Source organism: Hyla sarda, chromosome 2 (genome assembly GCF_029499605.1).
Source record: "Hyla sarda isolate aHylSar1 chromosome 2, aHylSar1.hap1, whole genome shotgun sequence".
NCBI classification, from domain to species: Eukaryota; Metazoa; Chordata; class Amphibia; order Anura; family Hylidae; genus Hyla; species Hyla sarda.
The window spans coordinates 408,797,662-408,810,193 of NC_079190.1; the positions used below are offsets into that span (position 1 = coordinate 408,797,662).

At 41.2% G+C, this 12,532-nt stretch overlaps 1 protein-coding gene across 12 annotated transcripts in view; it reads right to left on the reverse strand.

Moving 5' to 3' along the window:
- Positions 1–12,532, reverse strand: part of LOC130358010 (arylsulfatase H-like) — a 135,672-nt gene that overhangs the window by 11,310 nt on the left and 111,830 nt on the right. For all 12 annotated transcript variants that reach the window (XM_056560809.1, XM_056560808.1, XM_056560807.1 and 9 more), the window contains exon 6: positions 5,008–5,144. In XM_056560809.1, the coding sequence (XP_056416784.1) occupies positions 5,008–5,144 (137 nt within the window). The remainder of the gene's footprint in view (positions 1–5,007; positions 5,145–12,532) is intronic.

Consider the following 12,532-nt stretch of genomic DNA (forward strand, 5'->3'; position numbering starts at 1 on the left):
TGGTGACAATGATACAGTGGTCCCTCAACTTACAATGGCCTCAACATACAATGGTTCTCGACCATTGTAACTTGAAACCAGACTCAACATACAATGTTATGGAATCTGTGAAATGTATCAATGGCTGGAAGAACCGGCCAATCAGAATGGGCATTTCAGTGGTAAAACCCCTGTATTCCTAAAGTGCATGCACTGACTGGTGTCTGGTAGCGCCCCCTACAGTACAGAGAGGTATTACATGTTCTGTACTCTTTACCTGTACCAGGGTTAGCTGCTCCTTTGGACACCAGGTGAGGGCGGCTCCATTTTACTATTTTTAGTACATTGCGTGTTCTGTACAGGACCCTGAAGAAGCTCCTGTCCTCAACATAGACCAGTGTTTCCCAAAGAGGGTGCCTCCAGCTGTTGCAAAACTACAACTCCCAGCATGCCCGGACAGCCTTCGGCCGAAGGCTGTCCGGGCATGCTGGGAGTTGTAGTTTTGCAACAGCTGGAGGCACCCTCTTTGGGAAACACTGAAATAGACAGTGATTACAGCTCCCAGCAGATCTTTCTTACTTTTATATGTAAGGACTTGCTTTATCTATATTCGTTATCTACTTATTTTTCTTTAATCCTCACTTTTTCCTATTTTTGAATGACATTTTGGTGGCCTCAGAACCAATTACCAGGTTTCCATAAAGTTATGGTCTCAACATACAATGGTTTCAGCATACAATGGCCGTCCTGGAACCAATTAATATTGTAACTTGAGGGACCACTGTATTTACTCTCACATAGATGCAGAATAGACCTACATTCTGCAGCACAGGAAAGGAGGCATTTATTATAAAGATTCATCCTGTGGTCCTAAAAATCAGTGTTCATCAGCTGCACATCTCCCAATAGATAAAGTAAATCACAAATGATCAATAAATGACCCGGCTGCTCGATCATTGAGTGTGTAAACTGCTAAGGAAGCCTGTAAAATCCCTAGTGCCTCACACATCGGTCTCAGGACCTGACTAGTCAGGAGCACAGCGCCACCACCTGTCACAGTAAGCATTACAGTCAGGTTGATTGACAGCCTGACCACAGGGCTTCTTCTTACACTCAGGCTGTCAATCACCACCATGGTGGTCTACTCACTCTTCTTGGACAGATGTTGGTGGAGAGAAGGATCGAAAAGTTGGATCCTTGTTTCCCAGCCAGGGTGCCTCCAGCTGTTGTAAAACTACAACTTCCAGCATGCCCAGGCATGGTGGGAGTTTTCATTTAGCAACAGCTGGAGGCACCCTGGTTGGGAAACACTGAGTGAGATATTAACATGTATGATCCTTTTATTCCACACTGCGTTAAAACTGTTACAGGTTACACACAAAGCCATAAAGTAAACTACGTCCTGCTAACTCTTCTTCCATGTCTGCTTAGTCAAATTCTTCTATTTCCCATGAAATGACAATTCTGGAACATATTTTAGAATCCTGCACCGAGCCTTTCCTTTAATATTATTGGAACATTATATTATGCTGTGTTTCATTTAGTAGGAGAGAGTGTTAGTACATGTTGGGTGTCTTGACAGTCCAGTTTTAGTAAATACAGTGATCCCTCAACTTACAATGGCCTCAACATACAATGGTCTTTTCTGAACCATTGTAAGTTGAAACCAGACTCAACATACAATGCTACAGACAGTCCAGATCTGTGAAACGTGTCAATTAGAGATGAGCGATTTTACAGTAAATTCGATTCGTCACGAACTTCTCGGCTCAACAGTTGATGACTTTTCCTGCATAAATTAGTTCAGCTTTCAGGTGCTCCCGTGGGCTGGAAAAGGTGGATACAGTCCTAGGAGACTCTTTCCTAGGACTGCATCCACCTTTTCCAGCCCACCGGAGCACCGGAAAGCTGAACTAATTTATGCAGGATAAGTCATCAACTGCCGAGCTGAGAAGTTTGTGACAAATCGAATTTACTGTAAATTCGCTCATCTCTAGTGTCAATGGCCGGAAGAACTGACCAATCAGAATGGGCATTCACTGGTAAAACCCCTGTATTACTGAAGCGTATGCACTGACTGATGTCTGGTAGCGCCTCCTACAGTACAGGGAGGTATTACATGTTCTGTACACTTCACCTGGTGTCCAAATGAGCAGGTAACCCTGGCACAGGTAAAGGCGACTCCATGTCACTTTTTTTGGACACTGTGTGTACTGTACAGGACCCCGAAGAAGCTCCTGTCCTCTACACAGACCAGTGTTTCCCAAGCAGGGTGCCCCCAGCTGTTGCAAAACTACAACTCCCAGCATGCCCGGACAGCCTTTGGCTGTCCAGGCATGCTGGGAGTTGTAGTTTTGCAACAGCTGGAGGCTCCATGCTTGGGAAACACTGACATAAACAGTGATTTACAGCATCCAGCAGATCTTTCTTACTTTTATATGTAAGGATTTGCTTTATCTATATTAGTTATCTACTTATTTTTCTTTAATTCTCCCTTTTTTCCTATTTTTGGATGACATTTTGGTGGCTTCAGAACCAATTACCAGGTTTCCATAGAGTTCAGGTCTCAACATACAATGGTTTCAACATGCAATGGCCGTCCTGGAACCAATTAATATTGTAACTTGAGGGACCACTGTACTTGCATTTTTGCAATTTGCATTGTTCTACTGTTACTCTTCCTGTGTAATGACACATATAGTATACAACAATACTAAGAGGGATAGAGTAACAGGTTTCTTGACATATCTAATTTCCCTAAGAAACAGGAATTATTTTATATACAGTACCTTTTGTTTATAATAATATGAAAATGCTTATATAGTGCATTATTATGGCTATTACAGAATAATGTAGATGTTCTTAATTATATGCTTTGTACTTACCTGTTTTAGCTGAAGTGGCAGGCGTGGATTTTAACCATTTGGATTTTTATTTCAAAACAAAAATACGTTTCTCATGCTGCCTACATTTCCCAAGAATCCTCTGGCTTTGCAGAGAGGGGGTGGAGTGTAATCACTGTAGTTCCCCTAATGGGAACAACCTTATCACTTGGCAGGACTTCAGTGTTTTAGGAAGATTTTAAGTCTTTAGGCTGTGTTCACATGTTGCATTTTCTTACGTTTTCACAGCATTTTGGCTGTTATTGCTGTGACTTTCCAAAATTGCTGTAAAAATGACATGCTTTTATTATGATGTGCGAAACTGCAGTATATAGCACCATTCTTGCAGCAATTTTGGGAAAATCATGTCAAAACTAGAAAAAAGTAAGTAAGAAATGTGGCTTGTGAACACAGCTTTAGGGGAGGTTTATAGCTTATTTATATCCTGATCTCATAGAGATAGCTGCAGCATACAGAAATGGGTGGGGAGGAAGGGGTCTGAATATGTCTGGAAGCTACCAGGAGAATCTGATAGGTGATAATGTCATTTTCCAGTTCACAGGAAGTCAGCTGACCCAGGACAGACCTCTCTCAGACGCTCCGGCGCTCCAGTGTTCTGGACATTTTGTTTAGAATGCTCAGAGCCGAAGGCAATGATCGTGACGTCACGGCCACGTCCCGCGTGACGTCATACCACAAGTACAGGATTATGACTTGGTGATGCTTTTTGGTCTTCAGAATCATAGTTAATAGGGTATGATGTATACATATTCCTTTAACCCCTTAACGACAATGGACGTAAATGTACGTCATGGTGACGTGATACTTAACGCACCATGACGTACATTTACGCGCCGACATGATCGCGAGCACCAGAGAGGTGCTCGCGTCATGCCCGGCAGGTCCTGGCTGCTATCAGCAGCAAGGGACCCGCCGGTAATGGCGGACATGCGCGATCGCGCGAATGTCCGCCATTAACCCCTCAGATGCTGTGATCAATACAGATCACGGCATCTGCGGCATTGCGGTACTTTGAACGGATGATCGGATCGCCCGCGGCGCTGCCTCTGGGATCTAATCATCCAGCATGGCGGCCGGAGGTCCCCTCACCTGGCTCCGGCCGTCTCCCGGGGTCTTCTGCTCTGGTCTGAGATCGAGCAGACCAGAGCAGAAGATCACCGATAATACTGAGCAGTGCTGTGTCCTATACATAGCACTGCACAGTATTAGCAATCAGCTGATTGCAATGAATAGTCCCCTATGGGGACATAAAAAGTGTAAAAAAAAAAATAAGTTACAAAATGTAAAATAAAAAAGTAAAAAAAAATTGAAAAATCCCCTCCCCCAATTCAAAAGTAAAACGTCCGTTTTTCACATTTTACCCCCCAAAAAACGTAAAAAAAAATATGAATACACATATTTGGTATCGCCGCGTTTGTAAATGTCTGAAATATTAAAATATTTTGTTAATAATCCTGTACGGTGAACGGCATAAACGTAAAAAAATTAAAAAAATTTCCAGAATTGCTGCTTTTTTGTCACATTTTATTCCCAAAAAAATATTAAAAAATTTATAAAAAGTAAAACCTAAGCAAAAATGATACTGATAAAGACTACAGATCATGGCGCAAAAAATGAGCCCTCATATCGCCACATATACGGAAACCTTTTTAAGTTATAGGTGGTCAAAATATTGCTATTTCAAAACATACTAATTTTGTTAAAATGGTTTGAGATTTTTTTAAGCGGTACAATTATAGAAAATTATAGAACATGGGTATCATTTTAATTGTATTGACCCACAGAATAAAGAAAACATGTCATTTTTACCGGAAAGTGTACAGCATGAAAACAAAACCTTCCAAAATTGGCTAAATTGCGGTTTTCTTTTCAATTTTCCCACATAAATAATATTTGTTTGGTTGCGCCGTACATTTTATGGTAAAATAAGTGATGTCATTACAAAGTACAATTGGTGACACAAAAAACAAGCCCTCATATAGGTCTGTGGATGGAAATAGAGAGTTATGATTTTTAGAAGGCGAGGAGGAAAAAAGCGAAAAGGCAAAAATAAAATTGGTCTGGTCCTTAAGGGGTTAATAAACCTCAAAAACAGTAACCTACCAAATGCACATATTATACTAACCAAGCATCCAGTCCATTTCCTCTATGTTGTCTCCATATAAGTCATGCTTGCTTCTCCCTCTGAACTCCTTTGTAGTATAATGAGGAGTGTGGATATGAAGGAAGGATACAAAAAGGAGGAACGGTCCATCTTTGTTCCTAAAAATAAACAATAGAAAATTGCTTTTATTTTCTTTGCTTTCTTTTAATATACAGGGTTTCCCATCTCCTGCCACGTTGACAACACAGTCCAATCTCATTATAGAGCCGGAGGAGCTGAGCAGATCGATATATAGTTTTGTGGAAAAACTTCCATGATAACTTATCATTAATTCATGTAAACTCTGCTTATACTGGACTATTAGTCAAGTGGGTGGCAAGTAGTCATGTGGGAGGTCCTACTCAGTGATTGACAGCTCTTTATATATGTACACTTATAGACTGACAGCTACCCACTAGACTTCTTAACCCAGAATGAGCCGACATTTACATGAATAAATTACATGTTGTCCTTAAACTTTTTCCACAAAACTATATATCAGCTCAGCTCCTCCTGCTCTAAAACATGGTGCCTGCAGATTGGACTTTATTGTCATGTGACAGTCAATAATACAGAGATACACATGAAATAAAAAAAACTAAATTTTCTTACATATATTTGTACAATGAAGCTTACTTTAACACAGGAGATCTCTACTGGGTAAGGGCTACTAGATAATGAAAGGTTGTCAATATCTAGAGCAGTGGTCTCAAACTGTTGCTGTTATGATATGCTCTCCGGCCGCACACGCGCATGGCCCCGTTTTCGTCTGCTGCTAGCGGGGCTGGGATTTGCATCGTGGGACGCGACTGCATACGAATCCCAGCCCGTCTCTCACCTCATGTTCCTCCTGCCTCCTCCTTGGCCCCTATGCTCCGGCGTGTGTGTCCCTGTCCCCTAGGGCGTGCGCGTGCCAGAGCTCTGAGATTTAAATGGACAGTGCGCCCATTAATTAAGTAACACCTGTGGCTCAGTTAATAAATTCCTCCACCTCCTTCACTTCCCTGCCGGATTTTTGTTGCCCTAGTGCCTGAGAGAAAGCGTTCCTGAGTATTGCCTTGCCGTGTATTGTTTTATGACCTTTCTTCTTTGCCGCCTGCCTACTGACCAGTTGCTACGTTCCTGACTACGCTACTGTGCCGCCTGCCCTGACCTCCTGCTGTCTTGACTACGAATTGCCATATCCCACCTGTGCCTCAAATTTTCTCAGCTGCCTGTGTGGTCGAACCGTGCCAGGGGTAGCGACCTGGGTGCCGCCTGCCGCAGCAAGTCCATCCCGCTGGAGAAAACCAGCGGCACCTTAGACTCCGCTCCCTGGTCCGTGTCATCTGCCACACAGATCCAGCTGATCCATTTCCTCCAGTGTTCCTGTCTACTGAAACGTGAGTGTTACAGTGGCCCTCCAGATGTTACAAAACTTCAACTCCCTGTCATGCTGGGAGTTGAAGTTTTGCAACATCTGGAGGGACACAATTTGAGAATATTGATCTAGAGAGTCAATATAAATATTTATTGTATGAACTTTTTATCGGAAACACTGTATAATGAATTAGGAGACATGTTTTAGTTATCCAGATAGGAAAGAGTTCTTTACCAAAAGGCCTTATGGCCTACAGCACCATGTCTGACCTGTCTGCTTTTAAAAACAAAAAGTCTACAGAACTTTTTCCAGATGGAATATGAAAGGAAACAAATTCTGGTACTGTATGTTCCATTTAATGATGGCTTGAGGAGGAATTCTCAACTAAGAAGAGTTTTTAGAAGAGAATAAGGTGCCTCACAGAGGTTAATGCAGCAAATCAATGTTGTGTAATATTGAGCTGTATAAGCTCTATATTCGCCATGCTCCCAGAATAGTCATGTGCATGAGCTTTAAAGGGGTACTCCATTGGAAAACATTTTTTTTAATCAACTGATGCCAGAAAGTTAAACAGATTTGTAAATTCTATTAAAAAATCTTAAGCCTTCCAGTACTATTCAGCTGCTGTATACTACAGAGGAAGTTTGTTTCTTTTTGAACTTCCTTTCTGTCTGACCACAGTGCTCTCTGCTGACTCCTCATGTCAGGAACTGTTCAGAGCAGGATAGATATGCTATGGGGATTTACTCCTACTCTGGACAGTTCCTAAAATGGACAGAGGTGATCATCCCGTGGAGCATACAGCAGCTGTTAAGCACTGGAAGGATTACGATTTTTTAATAGAAGTAATTTACAAATTTGTTTAACTTTCCGGAAGCAGTTGATTAACTCCTTAAGGACTGAGGGCGTACCTGTATGCCCTGAGTCCGCTCCTGTTCTATAACACGGGGCCACAGCATTAGCCCGTGGCTAATAGCGCACAGCACTAATCGTGGTGCCGCACGCTATTAACCCTGTAGAAGCGGCATTCAAATTTGAACACTGCTTCTAAAGTGAAAGTAAACGTTGCCGGTTAGCTCAGGGGGCTGTTCGTGATCGCCGCGGCAACATCGCGGCATCCCGAACAGCTGTAGGACAGCAGGAGGGTCCCCTTACCTGCCTCCTGGTGTCCGATCGCCGAATTACTGCTCAGTGCCTGAGATCCAGGCATGAGCAGTCAAGCGGCAGAATCATTGATTAATGGTTACCTATTAGAAACCATTGATCAATGTAAAAGATCAGTGTGCGCAGTGTTATAGCCCCCTATAGGAGCTATAACAAAAAAAAAAAGTGAAAAGAAAAAGTGAATAAAAGTTTGAATCACCCCCCTTTTCCCATAAAAAAACAGTGTAAATAAAAATAAACATGTGGTATTGCCGCGTGCGGAAATGTCAGAATTATAAAAATATATTGTTAGTTAAACTGCACGGTCAATGGCGTACGCACAAAAAAATTCCAAAGTCCAAAATAGCGTATTTTTGGTAACTTTTCATATAATGAAAAAGTGAATAAAAAGCGAAAAGAAAGTCTGAACAATACAAAAATGGTGACACTAAAAACTTCAGATCACGGCGCAAAAATTGAGCCCTCAAACCGCCCCATATGTGGAAAAATTAAAAAGTTATAGGGGTCAGAAGATGACCATTTTAAACATATAAATTTTCCTGCATGTGGTTATGATTTTTTCCAGAAGTACAACAATATCCAACCTATATAAGTAGGGTATCATTTTAATTGTATGGACCTACAGAATAAAGATAAGGTGTATTTTTTACCGAAATGGAAGCCCCCAAAGAAATCGAAGCCCCCAAAATTTACAAAATTGCGTTTTTTCTTAACCCCTTAAGGACCGGGGGTTTTTCAGTTTTTGCATTTTCGTTTTTTGCTCCTTGCCTTTAAAAAATCATAACTCTTTCAATTTTGCACCTAAAAATACAAATGATATCTTATTTTTTGCGCCACCATTTCTACTTTGTAATGACGTCAGTCATTTTGTCCAAAAATCTACGTTGAAACGGAAAAAAAATCATTGTGCAACAAAATTGAAAAAAAAAAAAAACGCAGTTTTGTAATTTTGGGGGCTTCCGTTTCTACGTAGTACATTTTTCGGTAAAAATGACACCTTATCTTTATTCTGTAGGTCCATACGATTAAAATGATACCCTACTTGTATAGATTTGATTTTGTCGTACTTCTGGAAAAAATCATAACTACATGCAGGAAAATTGATACGTTTCAAATTGTCATCTTCTGACCCCTATAACTTTATTATTTTTCCGTGTATGGGGCGATATGAGGGCTCATTTTTTGCGCCGTGATCTGAAGTTTTTAACGGTAGCATTTTTGCATTGATAGGACTTATTCATTTTTAAATAATATAAAAAGTGACCAAAAATGCACTATTTTATCTTTGGAATTTTTTTGCGCGTACGCCATTGACCGAGCGGTTTAATTAACTATATATTTTTATAATTCGGACATTTACGCACGCGGTGATACCATATATGTTTATTTTTATTTTTATTTACACTGTTTTTTTTTTATGGGAAAAGGGGGGTGATTCAAACTTTAATAGGGGAGGGGTTAAATGATCTTTATTCACTTTTTTTTCACTTTTTTTTTTTTGCAGTGTTATAGGTCCCATAGGGACCTATAACACTGCACACACTGATCTTTATCATTGATCACTGGTTTCTCATAGGAAACCAGTGATCGATGATTCTGCCGCTTGACTGCTCATGCCTGGATCTCAGGCACTGAGCAGTCATTCGGCGATCGGACAGCGAGGAGGCAGGTAGGGATCCTCCCGCTGTCCTGTAAGCTGTTCGGGATGCCGCGATGTTGCCGCGGCGATCACGAAAAGCCCCCTGAGCTAACCGGCAACGTTTACTTTCACTTTAGAAGCGGTGTTCAAATTTGAATGCCGCTTCTACAGGGTTAACAGCGTGCGGCACCACGATTAGTGCTATGCGCTATTAGCCACGGGCTAATGCTGTGGCCCCGTGTTATAGAACAGGAGTGGACTCAGGGCATACAGGTACGCCCTCAGTCCTTAAGGAGTTAATCAACTGCTTCCGGAAAGTTAAACAAATTTGTAAATTACTTCTATTAAAAAATCTTAATCCTTCCAGTGCTTATCAGCTGCTGTATGCTCCACGGGATGATCTTTTCTTTTTGAACTTCCTTTCTGTCTGACCACAGAGCTCTCTGCTGACACCTCTGTCCATTTTAGGAACTGTCCAGAGTAGGAGTAAATCCCCATAGCATATCTATCCTGCTCTGAACAGTTCCTGACATGAGGAGTCAGCAGAGAGCACTGTGGTCAGACAGAAAGGAAGTTCAAAAGGAAAAGAACTTCCTCTGTAGTATACAGCAGCTGAATAGTACTGGAAGGCTTAAGATTTTTTAATAGAATTTACAAATCTGTTTAACTTTCTGGCATCAGTTGATTAAAAAAAATGTTTTCCAATGGAGTACCCCTTTAAAGCTCATGCACATGACTATTCTGGGAGCATGGCGAATATAGAGCTTATACAGCTCAATATTATGCAACATTGATTTGCTGCATTAACCTCTGTGAGGCACCTTATTCTCTTCTAAAAACTCTTCTTAGTTGAGAATTCCTCCTCAAGCCATTATTAAATGGAACATACAGTACCAGAATTTGTTTCCTTTCATATTCCATCTGAAAAAAGTTCTGTAGACTTTTTGTTTTTAAAAGCAGACAGGTCAGACATGGTGCTGTAGGCCATAAGGCCTTTTGGTAAAGAACTCTTTCCTATCTGGATAACTAAAACATGTCTCCTAATTCATTATACAATGTTTCCGATAAAAAGTTCATACAATAAATATTTATATTGACTCTCTAGATCAATATTCTCAAATTGTGGCCCTCCAGATGTTGCAAAACTTCAACTCCCAGCATGACAGGGATTTGAAGTTTTGTAACATCTGGAGGGCCACTGTAACACTCACGTTTCAGTAGACAGGAACACTGGAGGAAATGGATCAGCAGGATCTGTGTGGCAGATGACACGGACCAGGGAGCGGAGTCTAAGGTGCCGCTGGTTTTCTCCAGCAGGATGGACTTGCTGCGGCAGGCGGCACCCAGGTCGCTACCCCTGGCACGGCTCGACCACACAGGCAGCTGAAAATTTCGCCGCGGCTATCCCGAACAGCCCACTGAGTTAACCGGCACTTTTTACTTTCGCTTTTAGCCGTGCGGCTCCGCTCTGAGCGCGCGGCTAAAGGGTTAATAGAGCGCTGCGATCGGTGCTGCACGCTATTAGCGGCGGGTCCCTGCTTCACTATGACGCCGGGCCCGCCGTAATATGATGCGGGGTTACTGTGTAACCCCGCGTTATATCACGGGAGCAGGACCAAGGACGTACCGGTATGTCCTTGGTCCTTAAGGGGTTAAATTTTGTCGCACAATGATTTTTTTTCCCGTTTTGCCCTAGATTTTTGTTTAAAATGACTTATGTCATTACAAAGTAAAATTGGTGGCACAAACAGTAAGCCATCATAAGGATTTTTAGGTGCAAAATTTAAAGGGTTATGATTTTTTTTAAGGTAAGGAGGAAAAAATGAAAGTTCAAAAATGGAAAAACGCGACTGAGCGTTTTCAGGGGTTAAAAAAATATATGTTTTTAGTGGATTACCCCTTTAAGATGGCCAAACATTTCAGGTAGCTGTTCCCTGAATGCATATTTGTCTAATATACATGTACATGCTCAGCTTATTGTGCATGCATACTGAATGGGGGCAGGAGAACGCCACTGCAAACTCTTCTGGCATAGGCTTATCTCCTTGAGAGCAAGGACTGGGCATGTTAAAATCCAACATCTACCATTGGGAGGTCCCATATCCTGGTTGTTGTCAGCCATTTTACAAATTTAAAAATGACTGTTTAAAATTCTAAAGCCCTCAAGTACTTTCCAGCTAAGCTATTTTATGCCCTGATGAAGTCCTGTTTATCTCCATTCAGACATGCTGCCACCTCTCTCCATGTCAGTAAGGCTAGTTTCACGCTATGGAATTTCTGCCAGCAATTCTGCAGAATTGTAGGCAGCAATTCTGCTTGCTAAAATGCATAAGCTAGTGAATGGGTTTTCTCTACACAAATTCTCACTTCAGAATTTTGGAAGCGGGTTTTGGGAACAGAAAATCCACTTTAAAATTTCCGCCTAAAGAATGGCGTTGCTCATTCTTCATTCGGAAATACTTGCGGAGCACATTGCAGTCTATTGGGGACTGCAATGTCCGCACAGTCCACACTTGGAATCTCTAGACGGAAATTTGCTCAGTCTCTGAGCAGTTACTGGGATAGACAGAGTTGGCATCAGAGAGTACTGTGTCTGAAAAGACTACATGACTTCCTCCGTGCAGCGGAAGGCTTGAGAGTTTTTTTTTTTATAAAAGTAATTTGCAGATTTGTATAACTTTTTATATGAAAGTTATTTTTTTCTTCAGAATACCCCATTAATCTCTTGTGTATGGCTAAATTTTGTTTAAAATGATATGTGTAAAAAGGACCGAAAACATTAACAATTCTTAAATGTTTAGAGATTTAGAGACTCTATATTTGTTGTTATTGGAAAGGGAATGTTGGAATGTACAGTATTTTAGCCAATGTCATACATACTGTAAATCCAGCAATCTAATAGGAGATCTGCCCATCTGTGCAGTGCACACAATGCTAAATGTTAATGAATCACTCATGTCTTTCTGAACCCTTATATCATGGTAGTATAGCATTAAAGGGGTACTCCGGTGGAAAACTTTTTTTTTTTTTAAAATCAACTGGTGCCAGAAAGTTAAACAGATTTGTAAATTACTTCTATTAAAAAATCTTAATCCTTCCAGTACTTATTAGCTGCTAAATACTACAGAGTAAATTATTTTCTTTTTGGAACACAGAGCTCTCTGCTGACATCACGAGCACAGTGCTCTCTGCTGACACCTCTGTCCTTTTTAAGAACTGCCCAGAGTAGGAGAAATCCCCATTGCAAACATATGCTGCTCTGGACAATTCCTAAAATGGACAGAGATGTCAGCATAGAGCACTGTGCTCATGGTGTCAGCAGAGAGCACTGTGTTCCAAAAAGA